Source organism: Mus caroli, unplaced genomic scaffold (genome assembly GCF_978045245.1).
Source record: "Mus caroli unplaced genomic scaffold, Mus_caroli_1 scaffold_18, whole genome shotgun sequence".
In the NCBI taxonomy this organism is placed as follows: domain Eukaryota; kingdom Metazoa; phylum Chordata; class Mammalia; order Rodentia; family Muridae; genus Mus; species Mus caroli.
Window position 1 is genome coordinate 66,194,687 of NW_028227273.1, and position 14,677 is coordinate 66,209,363.

Consider the following 14,677-nt stretch of genomic DNA (forward strand, 5'->3'; position numbering starts at 1 on the left):
TGGGGGTGGGGTGGGGGCTCTACCCAGACTGCTGTCTTGCTAGGTCCCAGCTGTCTCCTATACCCAGGCAAGAAGCAGTCTGGGACCCTGGCCAGAGGCAGGCTCAGCTCTGTTAAACTGGTTTTGTTTCTAGCCAGCCCATCCTGTCCCTCGGGAATCCCTTAAGTCAACCCACTTGGATGTCCCAGCTGTGCCTGGGCCAGGCTCAGAGTTCAGGCAGGGCTGGGGAATTCTCACAAGGGAAAGGGGATCGAATGCTTAGGTTGGGGAGAAAAAACAGCTCCACAGAGGGGAGGTGTGGGAGACCAGAAGGGCAGCTTCCACCGAGGAACATTCCAAAGGCCACATCCACCCAGTGACAGCTTGCAAGCTGGCATCAAACCACGGCTTCTCCTCTCTGTTGACACATCCCTACCAAAACCTCTCCTGGCATAGACATTTCCTGACTCCTTTTTGGAAGTTTCATTTCAGGGCTCCCCCAAACAAACTGGAACAGCCTATGTGACTAAGAGGCCACCACCTTTGGACTCTAAGATCCTGGGCTGGGCAAAAAGACCTAAATCTGTAATGCTAATATTTGGGAACTGGAGGCAGGAGATCACCCTCAGCTACACAGCCATTTCGAGGTCAGCTGCACGAGACTTTTGTTTTTATTATTATTTTATTTTAGATTTACTTTGGGTATGCGTATATGCCTGTATACCACATGTACGATACGCCCACAGAGGTCAGAAGAGAGTGTTGGATTCCCTGGAACTGGAGTCACAGAAGGTTGTAAGCAGACATGTGGTTGTTGAGAATTGAACCTGAGTCCTCTGCTAGAGTAGCTGGTACCCTTAACTGCTGAGCTGTCTCTACAGCCCAAGACTCTAATTTGAGCAAAGCAAAGACAAGAAAAAGAAAGGAATGAGAGAGAGAGATAGAGGAAGGAAAGGAAGGAAGGGGGAGGGAAGAGAGGAGGAGGGAGAAGGAAGGGAGGCTGGTTCATACCAGGAAGCACAAGGTTGCCCTCTGACCTCCTGTGCGGGTCTGGGTGGAGGCACGTGTGCGCATGCTCAAACCTGCTCTTGGCTGTTGTTCGTCTCAAACCCTCACACACATTATATAGAAATGTAAGGGGCTGGAGAGATGGCTCAGTGAGTAAGAGCACCGACTGCTCTTCCGAAGGTCCAGAGTTCAAATCCCAGCAACCATATGAGATCTGATGCTCTCTTCAGGAGTGTCTGAAGACAGCTACAGTGTACTTACATATAATAAATAAATAAATCTTTAAAAAAAAAAAAAAAGCCGGGCGGTGGTGGAGCACGCCTTTAATCCCAGCACTTGGGAGGCAGAGGCAGATGGATTTCTGAGTTCGAGGCCAGCCTGGTCTACAAAGTGAGTTCCAGGACAGCCAGGACCCTGTCTCGAAAAACCAAAAAAACAAAATAAAACAAAACAGAAATGTAAATAAATTGTTTTTCAAGATGAAGGGAGATAATGAAATAAGTAAGAGAGAGCAGTCCTGTTTGGATAAGAGTGGGCTACGAACATGGATAGGCTTAAGGGTATCAAGGCAGATGGACGGCTATCCCAGCTTCCCCTCTCACCGTTTGCACCTAGGGTACGGGAAAGTGATGGCGGAGGGGCTGTGTAAGTGTGCACGCACAGCGCCAGGGTCAGAGGAACTTTCGAGACACCCCACAGCCACTGGGAGGGGGCCTCGGGTCTCAGAAAAGACCTAGCTGAGGTGTAAGTGGGCATCAGAGTTCCCGACCTGGGCCCGGCAGGGCGTGGGGAGCTGAGCTCTAGCTTGCCAGCACAGATACTCCCAGGGGGCCTTCGAGGACACGTGTTCACAGCGTGGGTAAACTCCAGGAGAGCCGGGAAGATCCAGTGTTCTCCTCAGGAGGCCTGAGCAATGGCTTTTTAGAATTCTGCTTTAAAACTCAGAACTATCTAAAGATCAAGTTCACCCTTGGACTGTGAGTTTGGCTATTTATTTATTGGCTGGTTGCTGTGCCGGGTATGGAAACACAACTTCCTCACCCATTAGACAAGAGTGCTACCAATGGGCCAAACATCCAGTCTTAGAACCAGGAGTCTGGGGTTTTAAACGTCTGACTCTCCTGGTCAATGCTATGAGAGTCGCATATTGTATCTGAGGCTAGAACCTCAGTGGCGTCCCTCAGGTAGGACCTGTGCCCTCAACTGCCCAGCTTGGTCAGCACTCAGCCTTGTCCGGTGCCCACTCCAGGACAGACATCTTCATTCTGAAGACACTTCCAAGCACCCCCCCCCCCGAACTGAGAATGACTCCGGTGACAAGTCCAGCCAGGGTGACAGAATTCTGTTTTATCGACAGCCGTACGGTCACAACTGATATAGATATAATATATATATTTGTATTTATATACCTTTAAATTACACAATCATGTATAAAACAGGTGCATTGCTGAGACCACGGCACGTCTCAGAGTTTCACAAGTGTCGGAACTAATGATGTCTGAAAGCCTAGGGCGGCAGACGCGGTGGCGGCGGTGGTGGGGGTGACCTGAGCTCCTCCTGGAACCAGGTCACAGGATGGCGGTTAACTGGGGACAAAACACATCACTGACCGAGCCCTGCAGGGTCCCGTGCAGCATCAAGGGGCCCCTGGGGAGCACTGGGGAGTACAGGTAAGGGTGTGGAAACGGCGAGAAGGGGTGTGGTCCAGCCCAAGGTTTGAGGCGCCCTAACACCAGGAATCACAGGTGGGGCTCTGCTCCGGGCTCGGGCTCTAGGGACTTCCAGGGGGGGAGGACCCTCCTGCACTGGGGGTGCTGAATAACTTGAGGACCAAGTCTGGTCCCAGATGGGGGGTTACTGAAGGTGGTTGTTCAAAAGGGATGGATTTTCCAGTTCATGCCCCAGAGTGGGCAGCTAGTATACTGTGTGGGGTGGGCCTGGGGTCTGGTCAGGGCCACAGCCCCTCCCCAGGTGCTGGGAAGCCGCTGATACAGAGAGGGGGAAGCCCAGGCCCCAAGGTGCAAACATGGCGGCTTCTTGTCTTTCTGAGATGAGGGTGAAGGTAAGAGCTGGGGGGATGCCTGCCATCTGGGGAGGCAGGGGGAGCTGTGGAGAAGGGGAGGTTTGAATCCTGCTTCCGGTTCTGAGGGCTCCAGGGCCCAACCTGGGCTGCAGCTGAAGCCCCTAGGGCAAACAGTGACAGGGAAGTGGGTGCTTACAGCCCTGTCTCTTGGGTGCCATGTTCCTGCTCCTGGCCCTGAGGGAGGACTGACCCAACAGAAGGCCCTGCTGCAGCCTAGTCAAGAGAAGGGGGGTGGTCAGGACCCCAATGCTTGGGTCCATGACCTGAGTGTCAGGAGAAGCAGCAGAGAGCTAAAGGGTCCCAGAGAACATGGATGGTGGTCCTGTTCTTTCCCTGGAGGCCCAAAAGGTCACCTGATTCACAAGGCAGAGGGTGTCCGGAGGCCAGAGGCCTAGCGGACACCAGCTGTGAATATGAGACTTTCTCAAATCTGTGTTCCCAAAGGTCCAGAGAAACAGCCTCTGACCACTTTCCACCGTAAGAGGTCTTAGTTGACCTGTTTTGTTTCCCACCCCATCCTCTCAAGGGAGAGCCTGCCACCTGCTTCCCAACCACAAGGGCCCTGTGTCCCCTCCCACCCCCAGAGTCCTTTAACGAAGACTCGGGCTTAGAGAAATGGGAGTGTGTGGGGGTGGGGTGGGGGTGCTGCCAGCATTCAGAGGGGATGTTGGGGACTAAAAGGTCAAGGAAGAAAGATACAGTGACCATCCAGAGTTCCTTCCTCACACCAGCCTGAGCTGCTGGCTTCCCTTACAGTGCCAAGGTGGAGGCTCCCCGAGCCCCTGAATCTCCTAGGTTGGCCAGGTGAGAGCCTTGTAGATGGGTTTCACAAAGGCTGAAGCTGACACAGTGATTGGGGATGGGAGGGGCTGTGGCGTTTCTGAATGACCATGAAGGGAGGGGGATGGGTGGCCAAATGCCTCCTCCCCAGGGTAAGAGAGGAGGTTGCTACTGTTTCTGGCTTTGCCCTGGGCTTTCCAAGGAAGAGGCTTTGCCCATTGCCAAGGACTTAGGAGACAGGCAGGGTCTCTGCAAATGCTCACTGGCTCTGAGGAGGAGCCCTCTGCCCACAGGCCCAGCTAGGGTTTTCATCCCAAAAAATGGGCTTGGCATTGGGAGTGTTGGCACAGCCTGGTCAGATGGTCTGTTCTCCTTCTTCCTCTCCTGTATGCCAGGGAGGCCATGACTCCCTCCCACTCACCTGCCTTCATGTCTGGGGAAGTGAAGAGACACTACCCTCCCCTCTGCAGCCTTCTCCCCCAGCCTCACTAGGATGGGGCTGGGAAGAGAAGAGCACCCCCAGGGCAGAGTGGAAGACTAAAGATTGGGGGCCCTTTAAGAGAAGGGGGCATTGAAGGGGGACAGGAGAGTTTAGGAAGCCAGGCTCAGGTGGCATGGGCAGCTGCTGGCAGCCGTGGTGGGACAGGAAAGCCAGACAGGGTAGAAGGATCCAGAAGATCTCCCTCAAGACTCAGGAGACTCTTTGGTGGACTCTGTAGACCAGATGTGACATTGGGTTAAGTCCCAAGATCCTTGCCCACGCTGTGGGGGAGGCCATCACCCTAAGCCCCACCCCCCGGCCTCCAGGTAGGCTGCAAACGCTGTCTCTTCATATTTCTTCTTTTTTTTTTTTTTTTGTTCTGTTTTGACTTTTAAAAAAATAAAAGCTTGATCGGAAAATATGTCTGGAACTCTATGGCGAGGGGGAGGGGAAGGTGGAAGGCGGTGGACAAGGACTGAGAGGAGTCGGGTGGGCAAGGTAGCTATATAGCCTCAACGTAGTTGGCAGGATAGAGGCCCAGCTGTCCGCTGTCCAGCCGCCCGCGGCACCAACCCTGTTCATCTTCCTCTCCGAGCTTGGTGAGCTCGTCTCCTGGAGAGGGAGACACAGGGAGACCTTGTTAACGCATCTCTCTGCCTCAGCACTCCATCCGATATACCTGGTCTCCAGCTCTGGGCTGCAGCACCATAAACATCCAAATGCTATCCCCACGCCTTCAGTCACAAGGTTTTGGCTCTCCGTGCTCAGGCCTCTGCGCCTGGCCCCTTCCCCACCAATCCTTGAAAAGCCTCCAGCTCAAGCCACGCCTCTCCCCCCCAGCCCCCCCCCCTCTTCCTACACTCAATCCAAGTCCAGTCTCCTCCCACTAGTCCTCCAGCCCCGCCCCACCCTCAGCCAAGCCCCAGCCCCAGCCTCACCCCCCTACGCCCATACCGGCCTTGAAGCTGAGCTCATCCTGCTCCTGACCGTCGTAGTCATAGAGTGCCCGTACACGAACTCCCTTGGCATCATCCTCGAAGGGGTTGGCGCCACCATTGGCCTCATTCCCCCCGAAGGGGTTTCCGCTCTCATCGTCTGACCACTCGGTGGCATATGGTTGGCCTCGGTCATAGCTGCTAACACTTAGGTACAAATGGAGACCTCTATCAGCGGACTTGAACCCATCTCCATCTGTATAAACATCCTCTCCTAACCAGAGCTCCCTGGCGGGCTCCCAGCCAGTGAGCCTCAGATAGCTTGAACAGTTTGCATTAGTGTTTCAGCTAGTGAGAAGGAAGACCCAAGGACTGTCTGAGCCTGTGAGAGAGACACTACCCCTAACTGGGTACCAGCTTGGACAAGACAGCTTTCCCTGGTTCTGAAGTGTGACATGTTGCCTAGTCTCTCTGGACTCAAGCTTCTCTATCCTTAAAAGGCACACATTTATTCCTTTTCAGACTGGCTGGAGGCTTGAATCCATTAATGTAAGGATGGTGCTCAGAATACCTTGTGACTCACAGCAGGTGTCTTGAAGGGTTGCCCACCTGTTTTGCAGAGGACTCATAGTAGCTATGGTCTGGGGCCATTTCTTGTCTTCTTGGATAAAATGTATCTGGCCCAGCCTGTGGGTCTCTCTCTCCTACCCAGGAGCAACATGGGAGGTACTCACCTGCCACGGTCCCCAGCCTGGGATGTGGATTCTACAGCCCCAGTGGCATTGCTCAGGGTGGCCCCCTCTGCCTTCTTAGGCTGTTTCTCCTTCTTGGCAGTGGTGTGCGGGAGGTCTGGGTTCCACTCCTGGAGGGGGGGGGGAGTCAGGCTGAGGGGTCTGAATTTGCAGTCCCCTCCCAACCTGCCCAGGATCCCACTTTACCGCCCTGTGCGCATCCTCACCTCAAACTGCGGCCAGTTCATGGGCATCCCGGGGCCACTGGTGCTGCGGAACCACCTGAGGTCCTCCTGGGCATCGGCTCCCCGGATGGCCTGCTCCAGTTCTCGGTAGACATGCATGTAGCTGTGTGGGAGGGGCATGGGGTAGGCTTTCCCCTCAGGGCACTAAGAGGCCAAGACGCTCGGCATAGCCCCAGCCAGGAAGGCTCCTCCCCGCCCCCTTATTTTTAAAATTGTACTTATTTTATGTGTATAGTGTTTTGTCTGCATGCATATATGTGCACCACGTGTGTCCTTGGTATTCTTGGAGGCCAGGAGAGGGCACTGGATCACCCAGAACTGGATTTAGGAGTGAGTGCTCTTGAGCTGCCCTGCAGGTGCTGGGAATCACAGCGTGTAACCCCTGAGCGATCTCTCCAGATCTTTCACTTTTTTTTCCTGCAATCTTTGTTTTCTTTTGATACGGAATCTCTCTATGTAGCCAAGGCTGGCTTTGAACTCATTGAGAGGACTGCTACTGTTTGCCAAGAGCTGGAGTTAAAGGCATTCAGCAGGAATTTTTTTAAAAAAGATTTATTTTTATTCTCCTGTCTGTGTGTTTGTGGCCTTGGAAGTCACAGGTGAGCCATCTAATGTGGGTGCTGGGAATCTAACTCTGGCCCTCTGTAGAAGCAGCGAGCGCTCTCCACCGCAAGATTTATGTATTCTTTAGTTTTATTTTATATGTGTGTGCCTCAGAGGTGAGGCCACAGGAGGAAGACAGACCCTCACAGGCAGTTGTGAGCTACCTGATATGGGTGCTGGGAGCGGAGCTCAGATCTTCCCTCCAGCCTGAACAGAACGCTTTCTGGGGAGCAGCTCTGGGCACACAAGCCTGTGTTTCCGAGGGAACTGCTAGGCATCACCCGTGCAGAAGCTGCATCTGTAGGCTCTTACTGATGTTCCCTGTGAGTCCTTCCCACCCCACACCCCACCCCTGGTCACCAGGCCTGAGGTGCTGCTTTCCAGGCTACTCAGCGGGCCGTGCCCGGTACCTGCTGTTCTCTGCTAGGTTGAGATGCCGTTTGATATCCAGCAGGACTTCCTTCAGGAAGACCAGCCGCTTCTCCTCAAACTGCTGGCACTGCTCAAACACCTGCTCCATGCCCTCCATGTACTGTGGTGTGGTCTTGCCCACGTCTTCCAGCACCTTCTCGTACTTCTCCTGAGTCTGCAGGTACCGGGATGGAGGATGGGGCGGGGCCTTATCAGGCCTGCAGCTCCAGCCACCACCCTCAGGACCGCCCCGCCCCCACGCCCACCGCTACCGCCCCCCCACCGCCCCCCCCCCCCCCACCACAGGTACCTTTTGCACGTCCTGTCTGCATTTGTCCACTTTGTCCACAAGTTTCTTCTGCTGTTCAGGGGTGACCGACTGCTCCGTCTTACTGTTCATCTCCCGGGTCATGGCCAGCCTTTCCTCCTTACAAGCCAAGTGATAGGCCTTCTTGGCTGCCTCTAGCTGTGGAGAGATGGCCAGGGTGGGCATACAGGTGGTCACCCGTCAGCAACACGTGCCTGCTCACTCCACATCCCTCCACTGTGGAGCTGCCAAGATGGCTCGGTGGTTAAGAGCACTGACTGCTCTTCCAAAGGTCCTGAGTTCAAATCCCAGCAACCACATGGTGGTTCACAACCATGAGATCTGATGCCCTCTTCTGGTGTGTTTGAAGACAGCTACACTGTACTTATGTATAATAATAAGTAAATCGTTAAAAAAAAAAAAAAAGAGGCAGGGGCTCCGAGGTTCCAGTCCCTGGGCTCATTTGGGGGTGCTGCCCCTCATGGTACTGCAGACATGCCAGGCGCAGGGATCTGTGGAGGCAGCTGTCCCTGTGCTGGACAAAGCACATCAGGTACCACAGTACCAGAGTCCGTGTGTGGACAGTTCTTTCTGCAAGATGCTAGTATTCCCTTGTGGGTAGCCTCCCTGTCCAGAGATGCCCTCCTGTGACCCGCCACCCTTGAGCAGGCCAGCTGTCCTGCCTGTCTGAGGTACCTCCTTCATCTTCTTAGCCCAGGGCTTCTGGGCCTTTCGGAAGCCATCCTCGGCCTCTTTCGTCTCCTTGAAGCCACCCATGATCTGCTTGTGATAGGCATCCTTCTGCCAGTTCTTGACTTTCTCCAGGTCCTCATTCAGCAGGCTGTTCTTCACCTCCTGGTGTAGCTCGCTGACCTTATCTGCTTCTGTCATCATGGCGCCCCACGCCCGCTCCAGGCTGCCATACTGAGGACCTGGGGGAAATGTCAGGGGCAGGGGGTTACAGGGACCCCCAACACACAATGCCTACAGTCCTCTCCTCTTTGACACTTCCCCCCTCTCTTCCCATGGCAACAGAAACAGCTTCCTCCACTCTCCCCAAACTTCTATCCATCCTATTAAGGTCCAGGATGACTGCTTCTGCCAGGAAGCCTTCCCTGATTGTTTCACTCCCACACTAGCCTGCAGCCCCCTATGGGTTCTTCTCCAGCATCTGTCTTGCTTCCCACTCAGTGTCTCCCTTTCCAATGTACGCCCTTTGGGCCACCTTGTATGGCAGGAGTCTCTGCTGGCTCAGAAGAGTGCTGGGCCCAGGACAGATGCTCTAGGCAAGATGCTCAACTGAAACTTGGGAACCAGTGGTGAGTGACAAGGATCTGAGCCAATGGGAAGCAGATCTCATATTCATTTGTTGCCAGGCAGTGCAGGCCCTGCCCCCATGAGGACAGGAAGAGACTCTGAGTAAGTTCAAGGAAACCTGAACTTGAAACTTCTATTTTATAGGAACCCAGGGTTCTGGCAACTGGATGCACAGTGTGGTTTGGTGTGGGTCCTGGACCAGCAGACCACTGCTGCAGTCCCCTGTGTACATGAGAGGAGGGGTGTGGCTCAGTAGGTAGAGTGCTTGCCTGCCATACAGGAAGCCCTTCGTTGGTTTTCCAGCACTGCATAAACTGGAACTGCTGACAACGCAAAGGGTCAGAAGTTCAAGGTCACCCTGGGCTGTTTAGGGAATTTGAGATCAATCTCAAAAAAAAAAAAAAGTTGTGTATGAGCTATTTTGATTTTCTTTCTTTTTTGTTTTTCGAGACAGGGTTTCTCAGTGTAGCCCTGGCTGTCCTGGAACTCACTCTGTAGACCAGGCTGGCCTCGAACTCAGAAATCTGCCTGCCTCTGCCTCCCAAGTGCTGGGATTAAAGGCGTGCGCCACCACTGCCGGGCAAATGAGCTGTTATAAATGTTCTGATTATGACAGGGCTTGAGGGTGGCATGAACTGCTACTGTTCTTGATATTTGGAGAGTGGGGGTGAGGTTGTTGATAGCTCTAATTTCCCTCCCAATCATGCAGAAAAAGTATGCATATTAATGAGAAAAAGCCTATCTGACCATCTCAAGATTATGGCCAGCTTGGGCCGGACAGCAAAACCTTAAAGAGAAGAAGGAGGAGGAGGAAGAGGAGGAGGAGGAGGAAAGGGAGAATTAGACGCGGCAGCGGCAGCAGCAGCCAGATATGGTGGTTCACAATTTAAACCCAACACTCAGGAGGCCAAGGCAAGTGGATCTCTGTGCCAGCTTGGTCTACATAGTAAGATTCTGTCTCTAAGAAACAAAATAGCGGTGGATGGGGGAGAGGGAGAAAGAGAAGCTAGGCTTGGCTGTCCACACCTGAAATCACTGATTTGGGGAGGGGAGGTAGAAGGATCAGGACAGCAGGGTTTATTCTCCGTCGAATATAGAGCTGGAAGCCAGCCTGGGCTACATAAATTTCTGTATCAAAACTAAGCCTCTTCCAAAATAAAATGTGCTATGTATATGTGTGTGTGTGTGTGTGTGTGTGTTGTCTAGAGTCATACAAAGCAGGAGAATGAAAGGACCTGCTTTGGTCCCTTTGGTCTTTTTGTCGTGAAAAGCTCTCTGGCTGGGATGCTGGGTGCTCTGGGGCCCGCCCTGGGGGACCCGCTAGAGCCCGGGGGTGGGGCACCTTTCTCGATGAGCTGGCGCCAGCGCTTGGCCCAGTCGGTGAGCTGCTGCGCGTATGCCTTCTCGATCTTGGCGCGCTCCTGCACGCAGCTCATGAGGTCGTTGCACAGGCGGTGCCCATCGTCGATGCGCTTCACCGTCCGCTTGTAGTTCCCCACCTGGCGTCCAAGCAGTGAGTGACCGCGCGGCCCCTGTGATCCCGGCCCTGGCCTGCAGGGGGCTCCCCGCCTCCCGCCTCGTCCCGCCCTCCACCTTGCGAGGGGTCCCAGAACTCCATGTCGGACCCTGTCTCCATCTCCCCTCTCCTTCTCTGAAACCTCCTCGCTGCCGCAAAAAAAAGCAGACGGGGCCTTATATAATTTAGACTTGGGCTATAATGAATTACTCATTTTTGCCCTTGTGAGCTAATTCTATTATATTTATCCGAGTCATATAAGCTTGAGCGGAGGAGCTGCTGTTTCTTGACACAATATTATGTTTTGTGGGGCATCTCTTTGAGCACTTATTAATCTAGGCTTGCCAGTTTCCGTTTTGCTTTCCAAAGCCAAAAGCAATATTTTTTTTTTCCTCGCCAGGGCTGAAGACTCTCAGAGGCCCCTGAAATGCTGGCTAATAGTCTCACCTCTACCTCTACTGTCTATGGGTCTCTAGGCTAACCCCACTTTCTGGTTCAAAAGCCCTCCCCTGCCCACCATGCAGAGGGCCACAGTGGGACCCGCTAGGCAGCTGCTTGGGAAAAGCTGCAAGCATTAGTCCTAGCCCGCTTTCAAGGCTTCGCCGCCTGGTGGACACTGTTGGTTTTTTGAAGGGGCCCAGGGGAGTCTGGATGCAAGGTTGAGGTCCTGCGTTGAATAGGGAGCCAGGCGGGAGTCTAGACCCCCACTCACCTCCCAGAAGCTATCCGTGATCTCCTCTGAGGCCTCATCGTAGGAGCCAGACATGGTGCCCCTGTAGCGAGCTGTGCGGTTGTGGATCTGCAGTTAGCTGGCCTGATGCTCACAAGCTGCGGGGGCAGGAGAGATCCGGAGGTGAGAGAAGTGGTCCTGCTCCGGGTCTGTGTCCCTGGAGAAGGCAGGTTCCCTGGGATGAGCCTCAAACTGAGAAGGGGGCGGCTTCCCGGCAGGGCTTACCATTGTGAGGACGATCCTGGTACACATCTCAACATCTCTCTCCACACCTGCTCCTCCTGCCTCCCGGGATTCAGCTGAATGATTCTCCTCAGATGCCATCTTCCTACAGAAGCCCTCCCTCGCACCTCCCCGAGCCTTCTCTGCACTGGTAAGCACCAGTGGGCTTCCTCGCTGAGCCTCACCCCCCCCCCTTCCTCAGCATGACCCACCCACCATGACCCAGCGGAATCCTGACACTAGATGCAAAAGATGGTCCTGGGTTCCCCCTAACCCCAACACAAAGCCCCTGGTCTCAGCCCTGAGTGCCCCAGCTTCTGCAGTGCAGTTCCCTGGGAACTGACAGGAGGCCTCTCTGTCATATACATCCTGACCTAAGGGCTCCCCCGGTTCTTCTCATTGAGCCCTGTCCACCCTCTTTTGACTGTCCTGGCCCTGCCTCAGCAGCCCCATTAAGCTGTTCACACAAGCCCTCTTCCCCACATGTCTGGGCATGTGGCTCTCTGGCCCTGGGGTCACACTGTGATCTACACATGCTGGGGTGCTGTGTCTGCCCTGGATCTGTCACCAGGCATCACAGTCGTCCAAACTAGGCCATGCTCTGCCCTAGGGGCCAGGGGGCAAACCCCTCCCCTACTGAGCCTCAGTCATCAGGAAACTACTACAGAGGGCTAAAGGGCCTTCAAAGAGGCAGCCATGGCTCCTGGGACACTTCCTTGTGTGTGCAGTGCCACTGTGGCAGCTGTACTGTGGGCAGTGAGGTATCTGGGTTAGGGCGGCCTGGCTTCAGAGCCTCCTGGGGAGGGCATGTAAAACCCATCTCTTAGAAACCACCGTCCCTCAGACAAGTGGTAGGAACCCTTGAGGATCCTCAGTCAGAGATGCTCCTCCCCCAGCCTAGCTTCTCCACTGACTCTGGCCTGGTACTCTATTCCTCAGTGTAGCTTTTCCTGTGTCGCCCGGGACTGAAGATCGGAATGGCCACAAGCCTCTTCAGCCACAGAGGTGCGGAATTGGATGACACGTGATACTCGTCCTCACTGGACAGAGGTCTTCCACCACAACACCGCCTTTTCACCTTCAGGGTGCCAGGCGAGCGTGCACAAGCTGGCCCACTGCAACAGTGTCCAGCGAACACCAAAGGCTGGGAGTGATCCGAATCCATGTCCCCGGGGCTAAGTACAGTACAGTGCAGACCCACAGCTCCCACCCCATCCCAAGCCACAGGCCACCAAAGTGATGTGTGCAGATCAGCCTGGCAGGGAAAGTATATATCAAAAAGGAACTATTTGGGGAAGACCGCGAAGCATAATCGGAATGGTGGTCAGCTCCAAGGATGCACGTGACTGGGAGGAGCGAGCAAGGCTGTTATTACCCTGGGCCCACCAAGAAAATGCAGACAATTTTCTTGCTTGATGGTTGATGTGGGAGGCCCCGCCCCCCTTTGCAATGCCACCTCTGGACAGGTAGTCCTGGGCCCAGTGAGAAAGCAGGCTGAGCCAGCCTGTAAGCAATGGTGCTCCATGTTCCCTGCCCTGCTCCTGCATAAGCTCCTGCCTGACTTCCCTCTCAGATCAACTGTGTCTGGAACTGTAAGCCACGTGACCTTTCCTCCTGGGAACTGTGAGCCACGTGACCTCTCCTCCTGGGAACTGTGAGCCACGTGACCTTTCCTCCTGGGAACTGTGAGCCACGTGACCTTTCCTCCTGGGAACTGTGAGCCACGTGACCTCTCCTCCCAGGGGAACTGTGAGCCACATGACCTTTCCTGGGGGGGGGGCTGTAAGCCACGTGACCTCTCCCAGGGGAAACTGTGAGCCACGTGACCTCTCCTCCCAGGGGAATACTGTGAGCCACGTGACCTCTCCTCCCAGGGGAACTGTGAGCCACGTGACCTTTCCTCTCAGGGGAACTTGAGCCACGTGACCTCTCCTCCCAGGGGAAACTGTGAGCCACGTGACCTCTCCTCCCAGGGGAACTGTAAGCCACAGGACCTTTCCTCCCAGGGGAACTGTAAGCCACAGGACCTTTCCTCCCAGGCTGCTTTTGATGATGCATACCTTCAGTACCAGCTCTCAGGAAGCAGAAAGACATCTCTGAGTCTGAGATAAGCTTAGTTTACATAGGACTAAAAGATCCTGACAGAGAGTAAAAAATTATTTAAGCCCCTAGACCTGTGTCCAAAATAGCTCCATTGTTCCAGGATGTCAGGTGTTTGCGGTTTTTGCCTTTCTATAAGCTCAATGCCAGCTGTTTGTGGTTTGTGTGTCTATATAAACCCCTTACCCCTTGAGCTCCTTGTCGACTCCTCTACCCCTGCATGGGATAAGAGTCGTACCCAGTGCACTGGTCTTTCCCGAATAAACCTCTTGCAGTTTGCATCAAGACCGTTTCTCGTGAGTGATTTGGGGTGTCGCCTATCCTGAGTCAGAACGTGGGGGAGTCCTCACGCTGTAGGTCTTTTGGTGCATTGGCCAGGAAATACGATCACCCCTCACATCTGAGAATCGACTTGGAGGTATGGGATCCCCTCTGGAATGTGTGCGTGCTGGTCGGTGTCTCTGTTCTGAGTGTCTGTTTTAAACGAATGTGCACTTGTTGTGTTGGTTTGTTTATCTGTGTCTTGTCTAGGATAGCGCGACCACCCTCATCTCTGAAGACCCACTTGAGGTGAGATTTCTTGTCTGAAACTGTTTCTGTGTGCCAGCGAAGTTTGGAAGTTTCTGTTTACAGTCGCGACGTTTCACGGGAGACAGAGACCCGAGTCTCAAGACGAGACCCAGAGTGTGATCGGCAGACATGCTACAATCACCGACTGCTGCTCTGGGGGATGCCTCGGAGCGAGGGGGAGGACTCCAGGAGTCCGACTGGGACGGGGGTGAGGATTCAGTAGTCTTCCTGGATTAGAAGGACTACATACCAGCCTGACCTTCTGCATCCTTGGATTGGTTTTGTATATTTGTCAGTCTTTGTGTGTGTATCTCTTGTGTCTGTTTTGTGTTTTTCGTGACTTGGACGATGGGACAGGCTGTGACAACCCTTCTAAGTTTGACATTAGATCACTGGACTGAAGTTAGGTCAAGGGCCCACAACCTTGCAGTAGAAATCAAGAAGGGACCTTGGCAGACAATTTGTGCTTCTGAGTGACCAACATTTGATGTGGGCTGGCCACCAGAAGGGACTTTTGACTTGACTGTAATCTTTGAAGTTAAAGCCATTGTCTTTCTGGACAAACTCCGGTCCCACCTGGACCAGCAGCCCTACATAACTGTGTGGTAAGACCTCGTCCAGAATCCACCCCCATGGGCCAAACCGTGGATCCCGCAGCG

The 14,677-nt window shown here is 54.0% G+C and overlaps 1 protein-coding gene across 2 annotated transcripts in view; it reads right to left on the bottom strand.

The window, feature by feature from the left end:
- Positions 1-2,322: 2,322 nt before the first annotated feature.
- Positions 2,323-14,677, bottom strand: part of Pacsin1 (protein kinase C and casein kinase substrate in neurons 1) — a 51,583-nt gene continuing 39,228 nt past the window's right edge. For both annotated transcript variants that reach the window (XM_021186397.3, XM_029471649.2), the window contains exons 2-10: positions 11,109-11,224; positions 10,223-10,379; positions 8,260-8,495; positions 7,567-7,722; positions 7,256-7,431; positions 6,225-6,345; positions 6,001-6,128; positions 5,286-5,473; positions 2,323-4,943 (exon numbers count right to left, since the gene is read on the bottom strand). In XM_021186397.3, the coding sequence (XP_021042056.1) occupies positions 4,834-4,943; positions 5,286-5,473; positions 6,001-6,128; positions 6,225-6,345; positions 7,256-7,431; positions 7,567-7,722; positions 8,260-8,495; positions 10,223-10,379; positions 11,109-11,162 (1,326 nt within the window). In that variant the 5' untranslated portion in view covers positions 11,163-11,224 and the 3' untranslated portion in view covers positions 2,323-4,833. The remainder of the gene's footprint in view (positions 4,944-5,285; positions 5,474-6,000; positions 6,129-6,224; positions 6,346-7,255; positions 7,432-7,566; positions 7,723-8,259; positions 8,496-10,222; positions 10,380-11,108; positions 11,225-14,677) is intronic.